We start from the raw sequence: 15,051 nt of genomic DNA, 5'->3' as shown, positions 1-15,051 counted from the left end.
TGAGACAACATTTGAAATGAGTTCATGGACACCTAACCCAGCAGTTGTTGGAATGCTTTTGGCAGACAAACTTCATGTGCTCCCAGCTCTTAAAACAGAGACAAGCAAGTCAGCAGATGATCCGACCTCTTCTCCTTCGCGTGCGTTAAGCCCCACCCCCCTTTTACAATACGAGTGGCAGAGACGCGAAGTGAAAAGGAAAGCTGCTGTACAGGCTTTGAAATAATCGACACACAGCGTACCAGCAGCAGCAGAAAGACAGCAGATGATCCAACTGCTTCTCTTTAGCGTGCGTTTGGCTGCCCCCCCCCCCACTTCACAATGCGAGCAGCGTTGAGATGTAACCACACCTGGGGCCGGAAATAAAGTATTGTTTTTACAAAATTTTTAAATTGAAAATAATGCATATGTAACAATTCCCAAGAAAGTAACAATCTCTTTAACATGGGGGTAGACGAGCGAAGCGAGCAGGGGGCGTACATAAAATAAATGGTAATACTTTAGGTGCTGCAAATGTGCATCTAATCCTCCTCTACTGTTATGTAAGAAGTCCCTGACGGAGGCTTCTTTTCATCTCAATTGCTGTTTTTAAGGCCTCCGTAAGTCTGTGCAGTTTAGAATGTGATCTGCTGGTCAAATGATTTCTGAATATGAAGGAGTCGCAGGTTTTACGCTGAAGTAAGCAATCTCAAGAGAACTACAGCAGGTCTCACTTAAGCCACTTTGGACCGTTTCAGAGTGAAGTTATTTTTCGTAGGCCGTCTTGAGCGGATGAATCGCCACTTTACTGAGACTTGTAAGTGTTGTGTTATTAACGCCGAAGGAAGCTTTTGTTAGGAAACGAGTAATAAATGTATTTTTGCAATACATAAAGTGTCACCAAATGAATATATTACAAAAAACAATTTGTAAAATCCCTGCAGAGGGATCTCTGTGGATTTTTGATTTGGACGCAGCTGAGATGATTTTTAAGTTTCGGACGCTCCTCTGAAGGCCTCTGAAAACGAACTTCACTTCATCTGGGAGAGAATAAAACAAACGAGTGAGCAGGAGCAGCTCTGGATCTGCTGAGTCGGTTGTTGTTTAGAAGGCTGACGTTTTGCTGAAATGAAAGAAAAAAAATGATGGCAGATGACATTCCAGGGTCACGGTGGCACAGCTCAATAGCTTTTTAGGACGGATGGATGTGGGCCTCTGCAGGGCTGTGCAATTCAAATCTGCACTTGATGGCTGCAATTTTACAAATAAAACTAGTTGGGCTGTCATGCCTGGTGGTGATTTATTTGGACCTTTTTGTCTGTTCCTCAATATTCGGCATCTGTTTAGGGAAAGCCTAAAAGCTAGCATGCACATGTACGTGTTAGATAGTGTGGCAGGCCCATGCCCAGTCAGGACGCCCCTGCACATCTACCCTGGAGGCTAGATGGCCGCCCCCCTGGGTTGGAGCAGTGCCTCGGTTTCCCACTGGGCTCCATGGGAATTGGAGTTGAGTACAGCCCAGTGTTTGGGACTCCATGTGGGCAGCACGTTCATCACACCTTGGTGACCAAGCACCTGGAGCACTTCTGGGTGAACTATAAGAGGAGTCCGTGACCACCACTCAGGGGGCCGGAATCGGGTGGTGGAGGATGGCAAGGTTGCCTGGGAGGAGTGGTGGTGCCAGAAGAAGAAAGTGCTTCATATTTGTGTGTGCTTGGGATTGTGTATTGCCTGTGGGGTTCACGGAGAAGACGTGCCCCACTGGTGAAGAAAAAATTAAATATTGGTACCCAGCCACAGAGGATGCACAAACCAGTGTGTTTCTTTGCGCCAGTCCCAAGCCCGGATAAATGGGGAGGGTTACGTCGGGGAGGGTTACGTCAGGAAGGGCATCCGGTGTAAAATTTTGCCAAATCGATATGCGGACAGATGAGCAGCTGAAAGAAGAAGATTTTACACGTGCCTCAGTGTGAATCTGTGTCGGGTCGGGCGCTATATAGTGCTCTTCCTACAATAGATAGATACTTTATTAATCCTAAGGGGAAATTCACATACTCCAGCAGCAGCATACTGATAAAAAAAAACAATATTAAATTTAAAGAACAATAAAAGCACAGCGCAAGTTAAAAAGTGGGTGGTGTGGAGAAAGCGAGGTAGGTATAACGGACAATAACTTTGTGTAACGTTAACGTTTGACCCTCCGAGTCGCATAGTGTGGGGTCTCCTCAGTCTGTCACTGAAGCTGCTCCTCTGTCTGGAGATGATCCTGTCCAGTGGATGCAGTGGATTCTCCATGATTGGCAGTTGCCCGCTCAGCGCCCATTGCTCTGCCACAGATGTCAGACTGTCCAGCTCCATGCCTACAATAGAGCCTGCCTTCCTCACCAGTTTGTCCCTCTTCTTTATGCTGCCTCCCCAGCACACCACCGCGTAGAAGAGGGCGCTCGCCACAACCGTCTGGTAGAACATCTGCCGCACTTTATTGCAGATGTTGAAGGACACCAGTCTTCTAATGAAGTATAGTCGCAGTATTGGCAGTCCAGTCCAATTTGTCATCCAGCTGCACTCCCAGGTATTTATAGGTCTGCACCCTCTGATAATCACGGGGTCCGGGAGGGGCCTGGGCCTCCTAACGTCCACCACCAGCTCTTTGGTGTTGCTGGTGTTCAGGTGTAGGTGGTTCACATCGCACCGTTTAATCACACCACATTCTGTTAAGATAAGAAAAAGAAAATCTGCACTGCATGCCATGAAAGTACAGCAAGCAATCAATGCAGAAGTTTATTTAATAAAAGCAAAAATCCAAACATGAAGGTGGTCCCTGAAGTAGCGAGTGTATTCAGATTACCAAGAAACGTCCAATACTGAAACTGCAATATCACGACTAGAAGTTACATTTCTAGCCTCACAGCTGCTTGACAAGTGATGTCCCCGCCATCGTGTTCTCGCTGTGGTTTCAAAAACATGCAATGACTGCAAAAAGACTAACTGGCATTCATGTCTGACCTTGGCAAACATTGTAGAGATGCCTCCATTGGTGCTAGCAGTGTCGGATGACGTGTACCATCCCTGCCAATCAGCCCCTGCTGTCTTTAGTACAGGGGTGTCCAACTCTGGTCCTGGTGGTCCGCAGTGGCTGCAGGTTTTCATTCTAACCCTTTTCCTGATCAGTTTTCTCTGCTAATTAACTCCTTTTCCCTTCATTTTAATAGTCCCGTTTTTAAGGATTCAGTCCTCTGCATTGATTTGTTTCTTCATTAAATGGCAGCTGAACAGAAATGAGACGTGAAACGAGCCGACAGACGAACATCAAACTCCATCCAGTTCCTTAATGAGAAGCCGATTCTTGCTGTTAATTAAAGCCGTTATTGAATATCAGGACTTGTTGCCGCTCTCGTTCTGCCCCAGCGGACTGTTGATTTTCTGTTTTTTCTGAGACCACCGTCCAGATGTTTTGGTGACCTGAGCAGACCAACATGACCGAGACCTTCGCCTTTCTTTATTTTCAGGTTAGCTGGTCTTGTTTAGTGTCTCATTATCGTTTTGCTGCTCATTAAGGAAAAAAGAAACAATTCGGGGGGTCTGAGTCACGTCAATCAAAACTAAGACAAAAGAACTTAATCAGCAGCAGAAACGGCTCACTAATTAAGAAGATGGTTAGAATGAAAACCTACAGCCACTGCGGCCCACCAGGAGCGGAGTTGGACACCCCTGCTTTAGTAAGTGTAACAAAGAAAAAAAAAATATTGAGCTCCGCCAAGAAAATGGTGTGCAAAATATCAGTCGAAACGAGAAATGTCTCTCCATGGTCAAGCAGCTTAGCCTTGCCAGCCATTTGAGGCGGGTGACGTTGGTTTATATTCTAGTGTGAACGGGACAGCCAGATATAATATTCCACATCTCGATATTGTAGTGCATACGTTGGTGATTTCAATATACGGGTGTAAGTATGTTTATGGTAAATCGAGCTGGACGTCTGCTCTTGTCGCTGTTATCGAGTCTGGATGTTCTCTCTGTGACTGCACAGAATTTTCTCTGGACTTTAACCCCCCCGCCCACATGCTAAAGTCCTCATTCGCTTGTTTTTCTGTCCACTCGTTTGTTGTATTAAACGTTCCGGTGACATTTCTCTGAGTGGGGCACTCAAGTCCACCGTCTGCTCGGCCTCAGTTTAGTTTCTCTTGGGGAATTTCCAGGCTCAACTACGAGATCGGCGTTTAATAATCTATGGGTACAGTGTGTGTGTGTGTGTGTGTGTGTGCGTTCGTTCGTTCGTTTACTTGCATAGCTTGTTAGCAGAGTTGATGAGCACTGAGCCATATTTTATAGACTCAATTAAAAAAAAAAAAAAAAAGAATCGATATTGGTGTTGAACTGAATGGAGAACAAGCACAATGAAATAACTTTTTCTAACCTTAAGGAACATTTACTGGGACTTTATTATTTCAGCATATAAGAGTTTGATCTCAACCTTTCAGTTTAGCTTCGCAGTTCTTGAAATATGTTACAGAAGGATTTGGATAGCATACAAGCTTGGGCAGATTTGTGGCAGATGAAATTTAATGTCAGTAAATGTAAAATATTACACATAGGAAGTAAAAATATTAGGTTTGAATACACAATGGGCGGTCGGAAAATCGAGAGTCCACCTTATGAGAAGGATTTAGGAGTCATAGTGGACTCTAAGCTATCAACTTCCCAACAGTGTTCAGAAGCCATGAAGAAGGCTAACAGACTGTCAGGTTATATAGCACCTTGACGTGTGGAGTACAAATCACAGGAGGTTCTGCTCAACCCTTTATAATGCACTGGTGAGGCCTCATCTTGAGTACTGTGTGCAGTTTTGGTCTCCAGCCTACTAAAAGGACATAGCAGCACTAGAAAAGGACCAGAGAAGAGCGGATTCCAGGGCAACAGCGGATGAGTTATAAGGAAAGATTAAAAGAGCTGAGCCTTTGCAGTTTAAGCAAAAGAAGATTAAGAGGAGACCTGACTGAAGTGTTTAAGATTATGAAGGGAATTAGTCCAGTGGATTGAGACTGTTATTTTAAAATGAGCTCATCAAGAACACGGCGACACAGTTGGAAACTTGTTAAGGGTGAATTTCGCACAAACATTAGGATGGTTTTCTTTACATAAAGAACGATAGACACTTGGAATAAGCTACCAAGTAGTGTGGTAGACAGTAAGACGTTAGGGACTTTCAAAACTCGACTTGATGTTTTCTTGGAGGAAACAAGTGGATAGGACTGGCTCTTGGTAGTTGGTGGTTTGTTTCATGAAGCCTGCACGTTCTTCTCGTGTTTACGGGGGTTTCCCGTCCACATCTGCACATAAAATGTGTGTTAGGCTGACTAGCAATTCTGAAACTGGCTCTGTGATAGACTGACGGATTTTACAGGGATGGTTTCTGCCATGCACTGGATGCTGCCAGGCCTGAATTGGATTAAGCAGACTGGAGTACAATAATAATAATAATAATAATACATGGTGCCTTTTATGTTGTGTCGTGTTATCCTCAAGTACAGTCGTATGAAAAAGTTTGGGCACCCCTCTTAATTCTTTGGATTTTTGTTTCTCATTGGCTGAGCTTTCAAAGTAGCAACTTCCTTTTCATATCTGACATGCCTTATGGACACAGTAGGATTTCAGCAGTGACATTAAGTTTATTAGATCAACAGAAAATATGCGATACTAGGCTGACCCGACTTTAAGGCGACCGACTTTTAAGTTGACCACTTCTTAAGTCAATTCAATATGAAGATCAGTTTGATATTTTATACAAACTCATTCATTTGGTTATATTGCATTTGAGCGGTATTACTTTAATACTCGTACTTTCTGTTATTTTTGTGATGAAATGTAAACTTTTTTTCTATATTGAGGTCGCCCTTTAGAACCCCCCTGATATTTACTACGCGGTGAGGCATTTGTACTCCATCAACATTAATTATTTCCAGAGACATAATTTTGTCTATTTTTCCAGCGCATCGCACAAAAAAGCAAGGGAACGATGGGAGCACCAGAGCTCTGCTCACATCATGTCGCTTCGTACCGCAAGCTGCAAGTAGTAAGTCTGTGATAAGCGGAATACCGCTACGCTCTCCATTCACGGGACGGAAGGACAATCCTGACCGCTTTTAAATAGAAGGATGCATCATAGCAAAATTAGACAGGTGCATAAATGTGGGCACCCCAACAGAGATATGACATCAGTACTTAGTTGAGCCTCCTTTTGCTTGTTTTTTGATCCTCCAGACGCTGTCCTCCTGTAGCCTGTGATGAGTGTCTGGACTCTGATGGAGGTATTTCTGACCCCATTCTTCATACAAAATCTCTCCAGTTCAGTTCAATGTGATGGACAGCCTGCTTCAAATCATCCCATAGACTGTCGATGATATTCAAGTCAGAGGACTGTGACGGCCATTCCAGAACATTGTACTTCTTCCTCTGCATGAATGCCTTTGTAGATTTCCAACTGTGTTTTGGGTCTTTGTCTTGTTGCAATATCCAACCCCTGAGTAACTTCAACTTTGTGACTGATGCTTGAACACTATCCTGAAGAATGTCTTTATCAGGTTGAATTCATGCAACCCTCGACTTTAACAAGGGCCTCAGTCCCTGAACTGGCCACACAGCCCCACAGCATGATGGGACCTCCACCAAATTTGACAGGAGGTAGCAGGTGTTTTTCTTGGAATGTGGTGTTCTTCTTCTGCCATGCAAAGCACTTTTTGTTCTGACCAAATAACTCCATTTTTGTCTCATCAATCCAAGGCACTTTGTTTCCAAATGAACCTGACTTGTCTAAATGAGCATTTGATACAACAAGCGACTGTTTGTGGCGTGAGTCACGTGGTCACTCTGCCATACAGATGTGCTGAATTGTAGAACGATGTACAGATACACCATCTGCAGTGAGATGTTCTTGCAGGTCTTTGGAGGTGATCTGTGGGTTGTCTGACAATCCTGCTCATATGCCGCTCCTGTATTTTTCTTGGCCTGTCAGACCTGCTGTGTTGGTTTAACAGCAACTGTGCCTGTGGCCTTCCATTTCCTGATTCCATTCCTTAAAGTTAAAACTGACAGTTTAAACCTCTAAGATAGCTTTTTGTAGCCTTCCCCTAAACCAGGAGACTTAACAATCTTTGTTTTCAGATCTTTGAGAGTTGCTGTGAGGATCCCATGTTGTTTGTCACTCTTCAGAGGAGAGTCAAAGGGAAGGAAGCACAACTTGCAGTTGACCACCTTAAATACCTTTGACCACTCATGACTGGACACTCCTGTCTGTGACGTTCAAGGCTTCACGAGCTCATCCAACCAAGTAATCCGCACTGAGCAGTGACAGCCATTCAAATCAGCACAATGACAAGGGGACCCACATCTGTGCACAGCCAGTTCTTCGCATTTGATTTCATTTCATACAACCGCGTCACAAAAAAATCTTTGTTGGGAAAACTCCGCAGTACTCCGATGTTCCTAGGCAATGAAAGACATACAACTGCTATCTTTTCTGTTGAAAGGAGAGTCAATTATTATGCAGGCCGATAGGGGGTCCCAAACTTTTTCATATGTAGTTTTTACGTCCCTAAACTGTTTTTTTAAAAAGAAATCTGCAGAGGGCGGCACCACATTTCCTTAATGCTTGCAATGTTTTACAGCTTCATCGTCCTCCCCGCGGTTCATCTCCGAACTGGAGCAGTCGCGGCCACAGACCACTGGAGAGGAGGAACTCCAGCTGCAGCTGGCTTTGGCGATGAGCAGAGAGGAGTGTGGGAAGGTAACGCTTGTCCCTTTTTTACTTCCTGTTCTTGCCAGTGACTGTTAGTTAGAAGCAGCGGAGTTTGTATCTTTTAACGATAAGGGTATAGCATTCTTTTCATTTTTTTTTTTTTGTATTGTTTCTGCCCTGAGCTGTCAGACGGGAATGAAACGACTGGCGTGCTTGTGACTCCGTGATTTATGCCCCCCTTCCGTTCCAGAGGTGCTAACGCCTTCCCTTTTCTGATGCATTGTAGCCGCAGGGGTCTGTCGAAGTGGATGAAGACACTCAGCTGCAGATCGCTCTGAGCCTCAGTAAGGAGCAGCACAAGAAGGTAGAGTCCGTCTCTTGGTTAGTAGCCGTGTGCTTTATGATGGCATCCCTTCTCTCTCCCGCTCTCTTCACTTCTTCTTGCTTTGAGTTGTGCACAGCCGCCACTACTAACCATTCCTGTTCATTTTACATTTCTGACATTGGTAAGCTGCACCTGTTGGCTCCGGATACTTAAAAAGCTTTCCTTCTCTTCTCATTCCTAGAGGCTGTCTACCTTTAGAAGGTGTAACTGTGGTGACTACTAATTTTTATTATTAAACATATTTATTCCCCCCCCCCAAACGTTTGTTGGATTTTACTTTTGCTTGCTCCTCCAGTTCCTAATTGACTTGTGCACGTTTTCAGTTGGTCCTCACAGGACATGTCACCTGTTCACTGCGGTCTCCAGTGCTTGCAGAGTTCAAATCGTCGCACCCTTTAACTCTATTATAATGACCGGGGGGGTTCTAACCAGCTGCTTCTCATTCTTTTTACATATTGTGCCTTCACTGCTTTTTAGTTCTAGATTCAGGAGCTTGGTAATGCTCACATGGATCCCTTGCCATTTTTAGATGTACGTTAAGTTGTACATATCTTCTTCTTTCGGCTGCTCCCGTTAGGGGTCACCACAGCGGATCATCTTTTTCCGTCTCTTCCTGTCCTCGTCATCTTGCTCCATTACACCCACTACCTTCAAGCCCCCTCTCACCACATCCATAAACCTCCTCTTAGCCCTTCCTCTTCCCTGGCAGCTCTATCCCTAGTACCCTTCACTCATTATACCCCTCATCTCTCCTCTGCACAGGTCCAAACCAACGCCATCTCGCCTCTCTGGCTTTGTCTCCCAACTATCCAACCGGAGTTGACCCTCTAATGTCCTCATTTCTAAACTTTAAATTGTAAATCAGTCATTGATTATTTGCATTATAAGTTCAGGTTATACTGTATGGACTATACGTGATCCGACGGCAGTTTTGCGGAAATAATCTTGCAGGTCTCTAGCATATCAGATATCATTAATTGTATTTGTGGGTAAATGTAAAGAGGAGAAGATTATGTTCTCGAAAGCGAGGACGCTGGAAATGAGTTCTTCCTTTTTTTTGCTTTACTGACCAATCATCTTCCTGCTTTTTCCCTACAACTTGAATTCTCCCTATAGATGACTAATTGTGGGGGAATGACAGACGGTTCTCTCTTTCAAGATGTCCTTTCTTACTCATTCTGTGTATTTTATGATGTCAAGTACCAATCAGATTAACAACTTTATAAACATCCATCCATCCATTATCCAACCCGCTATATCTTAAATACAGGGTCACATGGGGGGGTCTGCTGGAGCCAATCCCAGCCAACACAGGGCGCCAGGCAGGAAACAAACCCCGGGCAGGGCGCCAGCCCACCACAGTACACTTCATTCAAGGCCAGCTTCAGGACACGAGCACATCTTTGGGACGTGAGAGGAGAGGAGAACGTCAAAGAAGATTTCATGTGGACATGGCTGACTGTGACCAGGCCAGGACTCGAACCCGGGACCCTAGAGCTGCTGAGTACGCGACACGTGTTTGGCCCTTATTTGGGCTTATCAGGCGTACACACTCCACTGCTCCCCTGGCGGGGATCGAACCTCGGACGTCGGAGACGGAGACGAAGTCCCTTTACTCTGCGCCACGGCGTGTGGTTCATTTTCCTCAATAAGAAAGTCCTATACTCTATTTTGTAGTTCTTTCTTTTTATTGTACGTCTTTTCATGACTCTCTTTTAATACTTTGCCTAAATGGCATTTGTCATTCTATATAATGCCTCGGTATTACATACAATGCCTAGGGAAAGTATAACCATCCATTTTCCAACCTGCTGAATCCGAGCACAGGGTCACGGGGGGGTTCTGCTGGAGCCAATCCCAGCCAACACAAGGTGCCAGGCAGGAGCCAATCCCGGGCAGGGCACCAACCCACCACAGGACACACCCACACACCAAGCACACACTGGGGACAATTTAGGATCGCCAATGCACCTGACCTGCATGTCTTTGGACTGTGGGAGGAAACCCACGCAGACACGGGGAGGACCAACCCGGGTCTCCTAACTGCGAGGCAGCAGCGCTACCCACTGCACCACCGTGCCGCCGGGAAAGTATATATAATACTAAAATAATTCGGATATTTCATGCTTTGCGCAAAAGCGCCAGGAATTCCATATATTGCCTAGGCATTCTATACAATGCCCGCGTTTCATACATTGCCGGTAGCATATATGTTGAGTGTTGGGCATTTGATTACTTTACAGATATGCTGGTTATTTCTTACATTTCTTTTTTTTAATAAGTTTCTTTAGACACTTGAGAATGATAAATTCTATTAATGAAAATGTGTCCCCCAGGAAAAGTGAAGCATAGAATATTTTACTTTAGAAGCCACCATCTATGGATCAGGAGGTGATAGATTGTGTTGTATTCAAATTCTTTAGAATTGTGGCCGTAGACTCGACGTGTGGCTATAAATGGGTTGTGTGACGTGACGGGGTTTGCGTTTTCTTCTCCCTCCCTCACCGCTGTTTTGGTTTTGCACATTCATTTAAACAAGTCGGCTGCTTCCTGTCACCTTTTGCTTTTCTTGTACTACAGGAGGTATCGTCAAGGCAGAAGGATGACCGTCATTTGCAGAAAGCTCTTGAAGAAAGCCAGCTTGACGGCGGAGAGGTAAAGCAGCAGCAAAAAATGAGTGTCTGTTCTATAGTCGCTTAAGTTTGATAAGATGTTTTTAATGGATTATAAAAGTTTAAGTTACACTTTCATGGCAGAGGAGTTATCCATTTACAGCCATTTTTGTGCTGGTTGGTTCTTTTGTCCTTTATTGGTCACCAGCAAAAACAACAACAACATTTATTTCTAGAGCACATTTTCATACAAAAAAATGTAGCTCAAAATGGAAGAATAAAAAAATAAAAGACACAGTAATAAAATAAAGTAAGTCAACATTAATTAACATAGAATAAGAGTAAGGTCCAATGGCCAGGGGGACAGAAAAACAAAAAAACTCCAGACGGCTGGAGAAAAAATAAAATCTGTAGGGATTCCAGACCATGAGACCCCCCAGTCCCCTCTGGGCATTCTACCTAACATAAATGAAACAGTCCTCTTTGGATTTAGGGTTCTCACGGAAGGGCTTGATGATGATAATGGTCACGTAGACTTCTGCCTTTCAATCCATCCATCATTGTTGGAGCCTGATGAAGCTTTGAGTAGGTGGAGGTGGCGCAGGAAAAAGAAACCGAAGAGAGAGTTGGGGTCAGTACGGATTTTAGAGCCACCATGAGTAGTTATTATGAAGAATTGAACATACAGAGTATCAGGATTAAGTTAAATTAAGATTAAAGTGAAGTTATGAGAAGGCCATGTTAAAGTAATGTGTTTTCAGCAGTGTTTTAAAGTGCTCTACTGTATCAGCCTGGTGAATTCCTATTGGCAGGCTATTCCAGATTTTAGGTGCATAGCAGCAGAAGGCCGCCTCACCACCACTTCTTTTAAGTTTTGTTCTTGGAATTCTAAGGAGACACTCATTTGAGGATCTGAGGTTACGATTTGGAATATAAGGTGTCAGACATTCCGATATATAAGATGGGCGAGATTATTTAAGGCTTTATAAACCATAAGCAGAATTTTAAAGTCAATCCTGAATGACACAGGTAACCAGTGTAGTGACATCAAAACTGGAGAAATGTGTTCGGATTTTCTTTTCCTAGTTAGGATTCTAGCAGCTGCATTCTGCACTCATTGCAAGATTTATGTCTTTCTTGGGTAGTCCTGAGAGGAGTGCGTTACAGTAATCTAGTCGACTGAAAACAAAGCGTGAACTAATTTCTCAGCATCTTTCAGTGATATAAGAGGTCTAACTTTTTGCTATGTTTCTTAAGTGAAAAATGCTGTCCTAGTGATCTGATTAATATGCGATTTAAAATTCAGATTACAGTCAACAATTACCCCTAAGCTTTTTACCTCCGTCTTGACTTTTAATCCTAATGTATCCAGTTTATTTCTAATAGCCTCATTGTATCCATTATTGCCAATCACTAAGATTTCAGTTTTCTCTTTATTTAACTTGAGAAAGTTACTATTCATCCATTCTGAGATACTAGTCAGACATTGTGTTAGTGAATCAATAGAATCGGGGTCATCAGGTGCTATTGATAAGTACAGCTGTGTGTCATCAGCATAGCTGTGGTAGCTCACGTTGTGCCCTGAGATAATCTGACCTAACGGAAGCATGTAGATTGAGAAGAGCAGCGGACCCAGGATAGAGCCTTGTGGAACACCATATGGATATCATGTGTCTTGAGTTGTAATTACCACAACTAACAAAAATTTTCTCCCTGTCAGGTAGGATTCAAACCAATTTAAGACCGTGCCAGAGAGGCCCACCCATTGACTAAGGCGATTTCTAAGAATATTGTGATCAATGGTGTCAAATGCAGCACTCAGATCTAAGAGGATGAGAACAGATAAATGGCCTCTGTCTGCATTTACCCGCAAGTCATTTACTACTTTAACGAGTGCAGTTTCTGTGCTGTGATTTGTTCTAAAACCGACTGAAATTTATCAAGAATAGCATGTTTATTGAGGTGGTCATTTAACTGCATAATGACTGCCTTCTCCAGAACTTTACTTAAGAAGGCAGGTTAGAGATGGGTCTAAAATTTTCAAGAGCGAGGGTCAAGATTATGTTTCTTAAGAAGGGGTTTAACTACAGCAGTCTTAAGACAGTCTGGGAAGACCCCGTATCTAATGACGAATTTACTATGTCAGGAATATTGTCAATTAGCACGCCTGATACTTCTTTGAAAAACCTTGTTGGTATCGGGTCAAGGGCGCAGGTGGAGGTTTTAATTGAGATTTATTTTTGTAAATCAGGTAAATCTATCCTAGTGAAAGAGTTTAATTTGTTTATAACAGGATGCTGGGGTTTAGGAGGATCCTTAGTGTTGGAGGGATATACTATGTTATTTCTAATATCATTAATTTTTTGATTGAAAAATACAGCGACAGCCTCACAGGTTTTACTGGAAGTACTTAGGAGGCATTCCTTTGAGTTACCTGGGTTTAGTAGGCGATCGATTGTAGAAAATAAGACTCTGGGATTTCTAGCATTGTTATTTATAATCTTGGAGAAATAACAGCGCCTCTCAAGACGGACTGTGTTATTGTATTCTGTTAATACATTAAATATGGCATTATTAAATGTTAGAGCTTTAACTAACAAAACGTTTTTTATCAACGATCTTATTAGTGATAAAAAAAGAAATTTTCTTGCACTAAGTGAAACGTGGCTTAGCTCGGACGGCGTGGCTGTTTTAATCGAATCTGCGCCTCCGGATTACAGTTTTACTCGTGCAGACCGCCAGGGAAAAATTGGTCTTATCAAACATTTACTCGAGCTTTTTAAAATGTAAAGATGTCAGAGTCAACAGTTACCCCTAAATTCTTTGCCTCCGTCTTGACTTTTAATCCTAATGCATCAAGTTTATTTCTAATAACCTCATTAGATCCATTACTGCCAATCACTAAACTTTCAGTTTTCTCACTACCATGGCATTACCTTTTTATTCTGAACCAGCATCTTAAATTGATTTTTAATACCCCTTTTTAAACAATGATAGAGTATTTATACTTTTTTTAATTTCATACCTAATAATTATTACATTATGGTTTTAAACTTTTCTACTTACAAATTAGTTTCTTAACTGTCCCTAAATGTGTCTTCTTCTTCAAATAACTCCCCATCTTTCCTTCTCTCTTCTTACAGTCCTCTCTGATTGATCTCGTGGACGTTTTTGGGCCTGTATCCTCGTCCTCCGCTTCAGGAGATCCTTGGGATGTCCCATCTACCAAAGGTCTAGACTTAATTTCGGACCCCTGGACAAATTCCCAGAAGGTTTCATCACCTGCATTGTCTCTGTCGGCACCAGACCCCTGGGCAATAGATGGTAGGAAAGGAAATCGCTATCCGCTCATTAGCTCAAAATATGACAATGTTTTGTGAATTGTTAGCTGTTGTCCGAACAAGACTTTACACTTCCAGCTTTACGTACCACGCGTGCGCTCCTGTGCAAGGTGCACGCAGCATTCACAGTACGGTGCCCACCTATCAATGCATTTTATCTGCCAAGCAGCTCACGGGGAGCTAATAAGCAATTGTAACAGATTTTGGCAGGAGTGCCTCCTTGACTGGACGATGCACTTGCCAGACCACCCAACTGTAGCACTTTAGGCAGTGAGAGGACCACACATCCAGACAAGCACATGGAGAATTTGTGTTATTGGTACCTCTAGTACTATTTTTCTGGATGCATTACTAAATTCTAGTGATTAATAAGAAATGAAGCCTTCTTACTGTTAATGTAAGTTTTTTTTGCATTGTGACCGTTGCCTTCATTGATGCCAACATGTCTGTGAATGTCACCGTTATTTTAAAGCACCTGACAACTTTACTCCAAAGAAGTAAACTTTGGTGACGCAATTTTGAGCGGCATTTATTATTACCGTTCATGTTTCAGATTAGTCCATTCAGTCTCCTCGTTTAGGATAAATTCCAAAGTCCTCCCAGAAAATATTCAAATGTCGGGTGTCGTGGATGCCAGGGGCGATGGCCCGGCCAGGATGCCTTGGAAGACCGGAAGTGGGCGTGCGCCCATCTGGGACCACGTGGGGGCTGCCTTCCTGGCTGCTTTGGGGGCCACGGGTACAGGGCATGGAAGCTCCACCCTGTAGGGGCCCGTGGTCACCGCCAGGAGGCGCCCCAATGCCTTGGGGACCTGTTGCCCCAGCACTTCCGCCACACCAGGAAGACTTTGGGAGACACCCGGGGAGCTACCGGGAGGACAGCCGGCAATTCCGCCACGCTGGGGCGTGGCCAAGGGAGGAATGCCGGGAACACCTGGTGCTCATCCGGGAACCATATAAAAGGGGCCGTCTCCCTTCATTCAGGGCTGGAGTCGGGAGGAGG

General features: G+C 43.7%; 1 protein-coding gene across 3 annotated transcripts in view; it reads left to right on the top strand.

Annotated features, from left to right (window-relative positions):
• Positions 1 to 15,051, top strand: part of LOC120517336 (epsin-3-like) — a 40,359-nt gene that overhangs the window by 16,019 nt on the left and 9,289 nt on the right. For 2 of the 3 annotated variants that reach the window (XM_039739570.1, XM_039739571.1), the window contains 4 exons: positions 7,641 to 7,759; positions 7,998 to 8,075; positions 10,677 to 10,751; positions 13,852 to 14,032. In XM_039739570.1, coding sequence (XP_039595504.1) covers positions 7,641 to 7,759; positions 7,998 to 8,075; positions 10,677 to 10,751; positions 13,852 to 14,032 — 453 coding nt within the window. The remainder of the gene's footprint in view (positions 1 to 7,640; positions 7,760 to 7,997; positions 8,076 to 10,676; positions 10,752 to 13,851; positions 14,033 to 15,051) is intronic. The other variant, XM_039739572.1, reaches the window with a different exon arrangement.

The sequence above is a fragment of the Polypterus senegalus genome, chromosome 17 (genome assembly GCF_016835505.1).
Source record: "Polypterus senegalus isolate Bchr_013 chromosome 17, ASM1683550v1, whole genome shotgun sequence".
Taxonomy (NCBI): domain Eukaryota; kingdom Metazoa; phylum Chordata; class Cladistia; order Polypteriformes; family Polypteridae; genus Polypterus; species Polypterus senegalus.
This window is presented reverse-complemented; position numbering and strand designations above follow the sequence as displayed.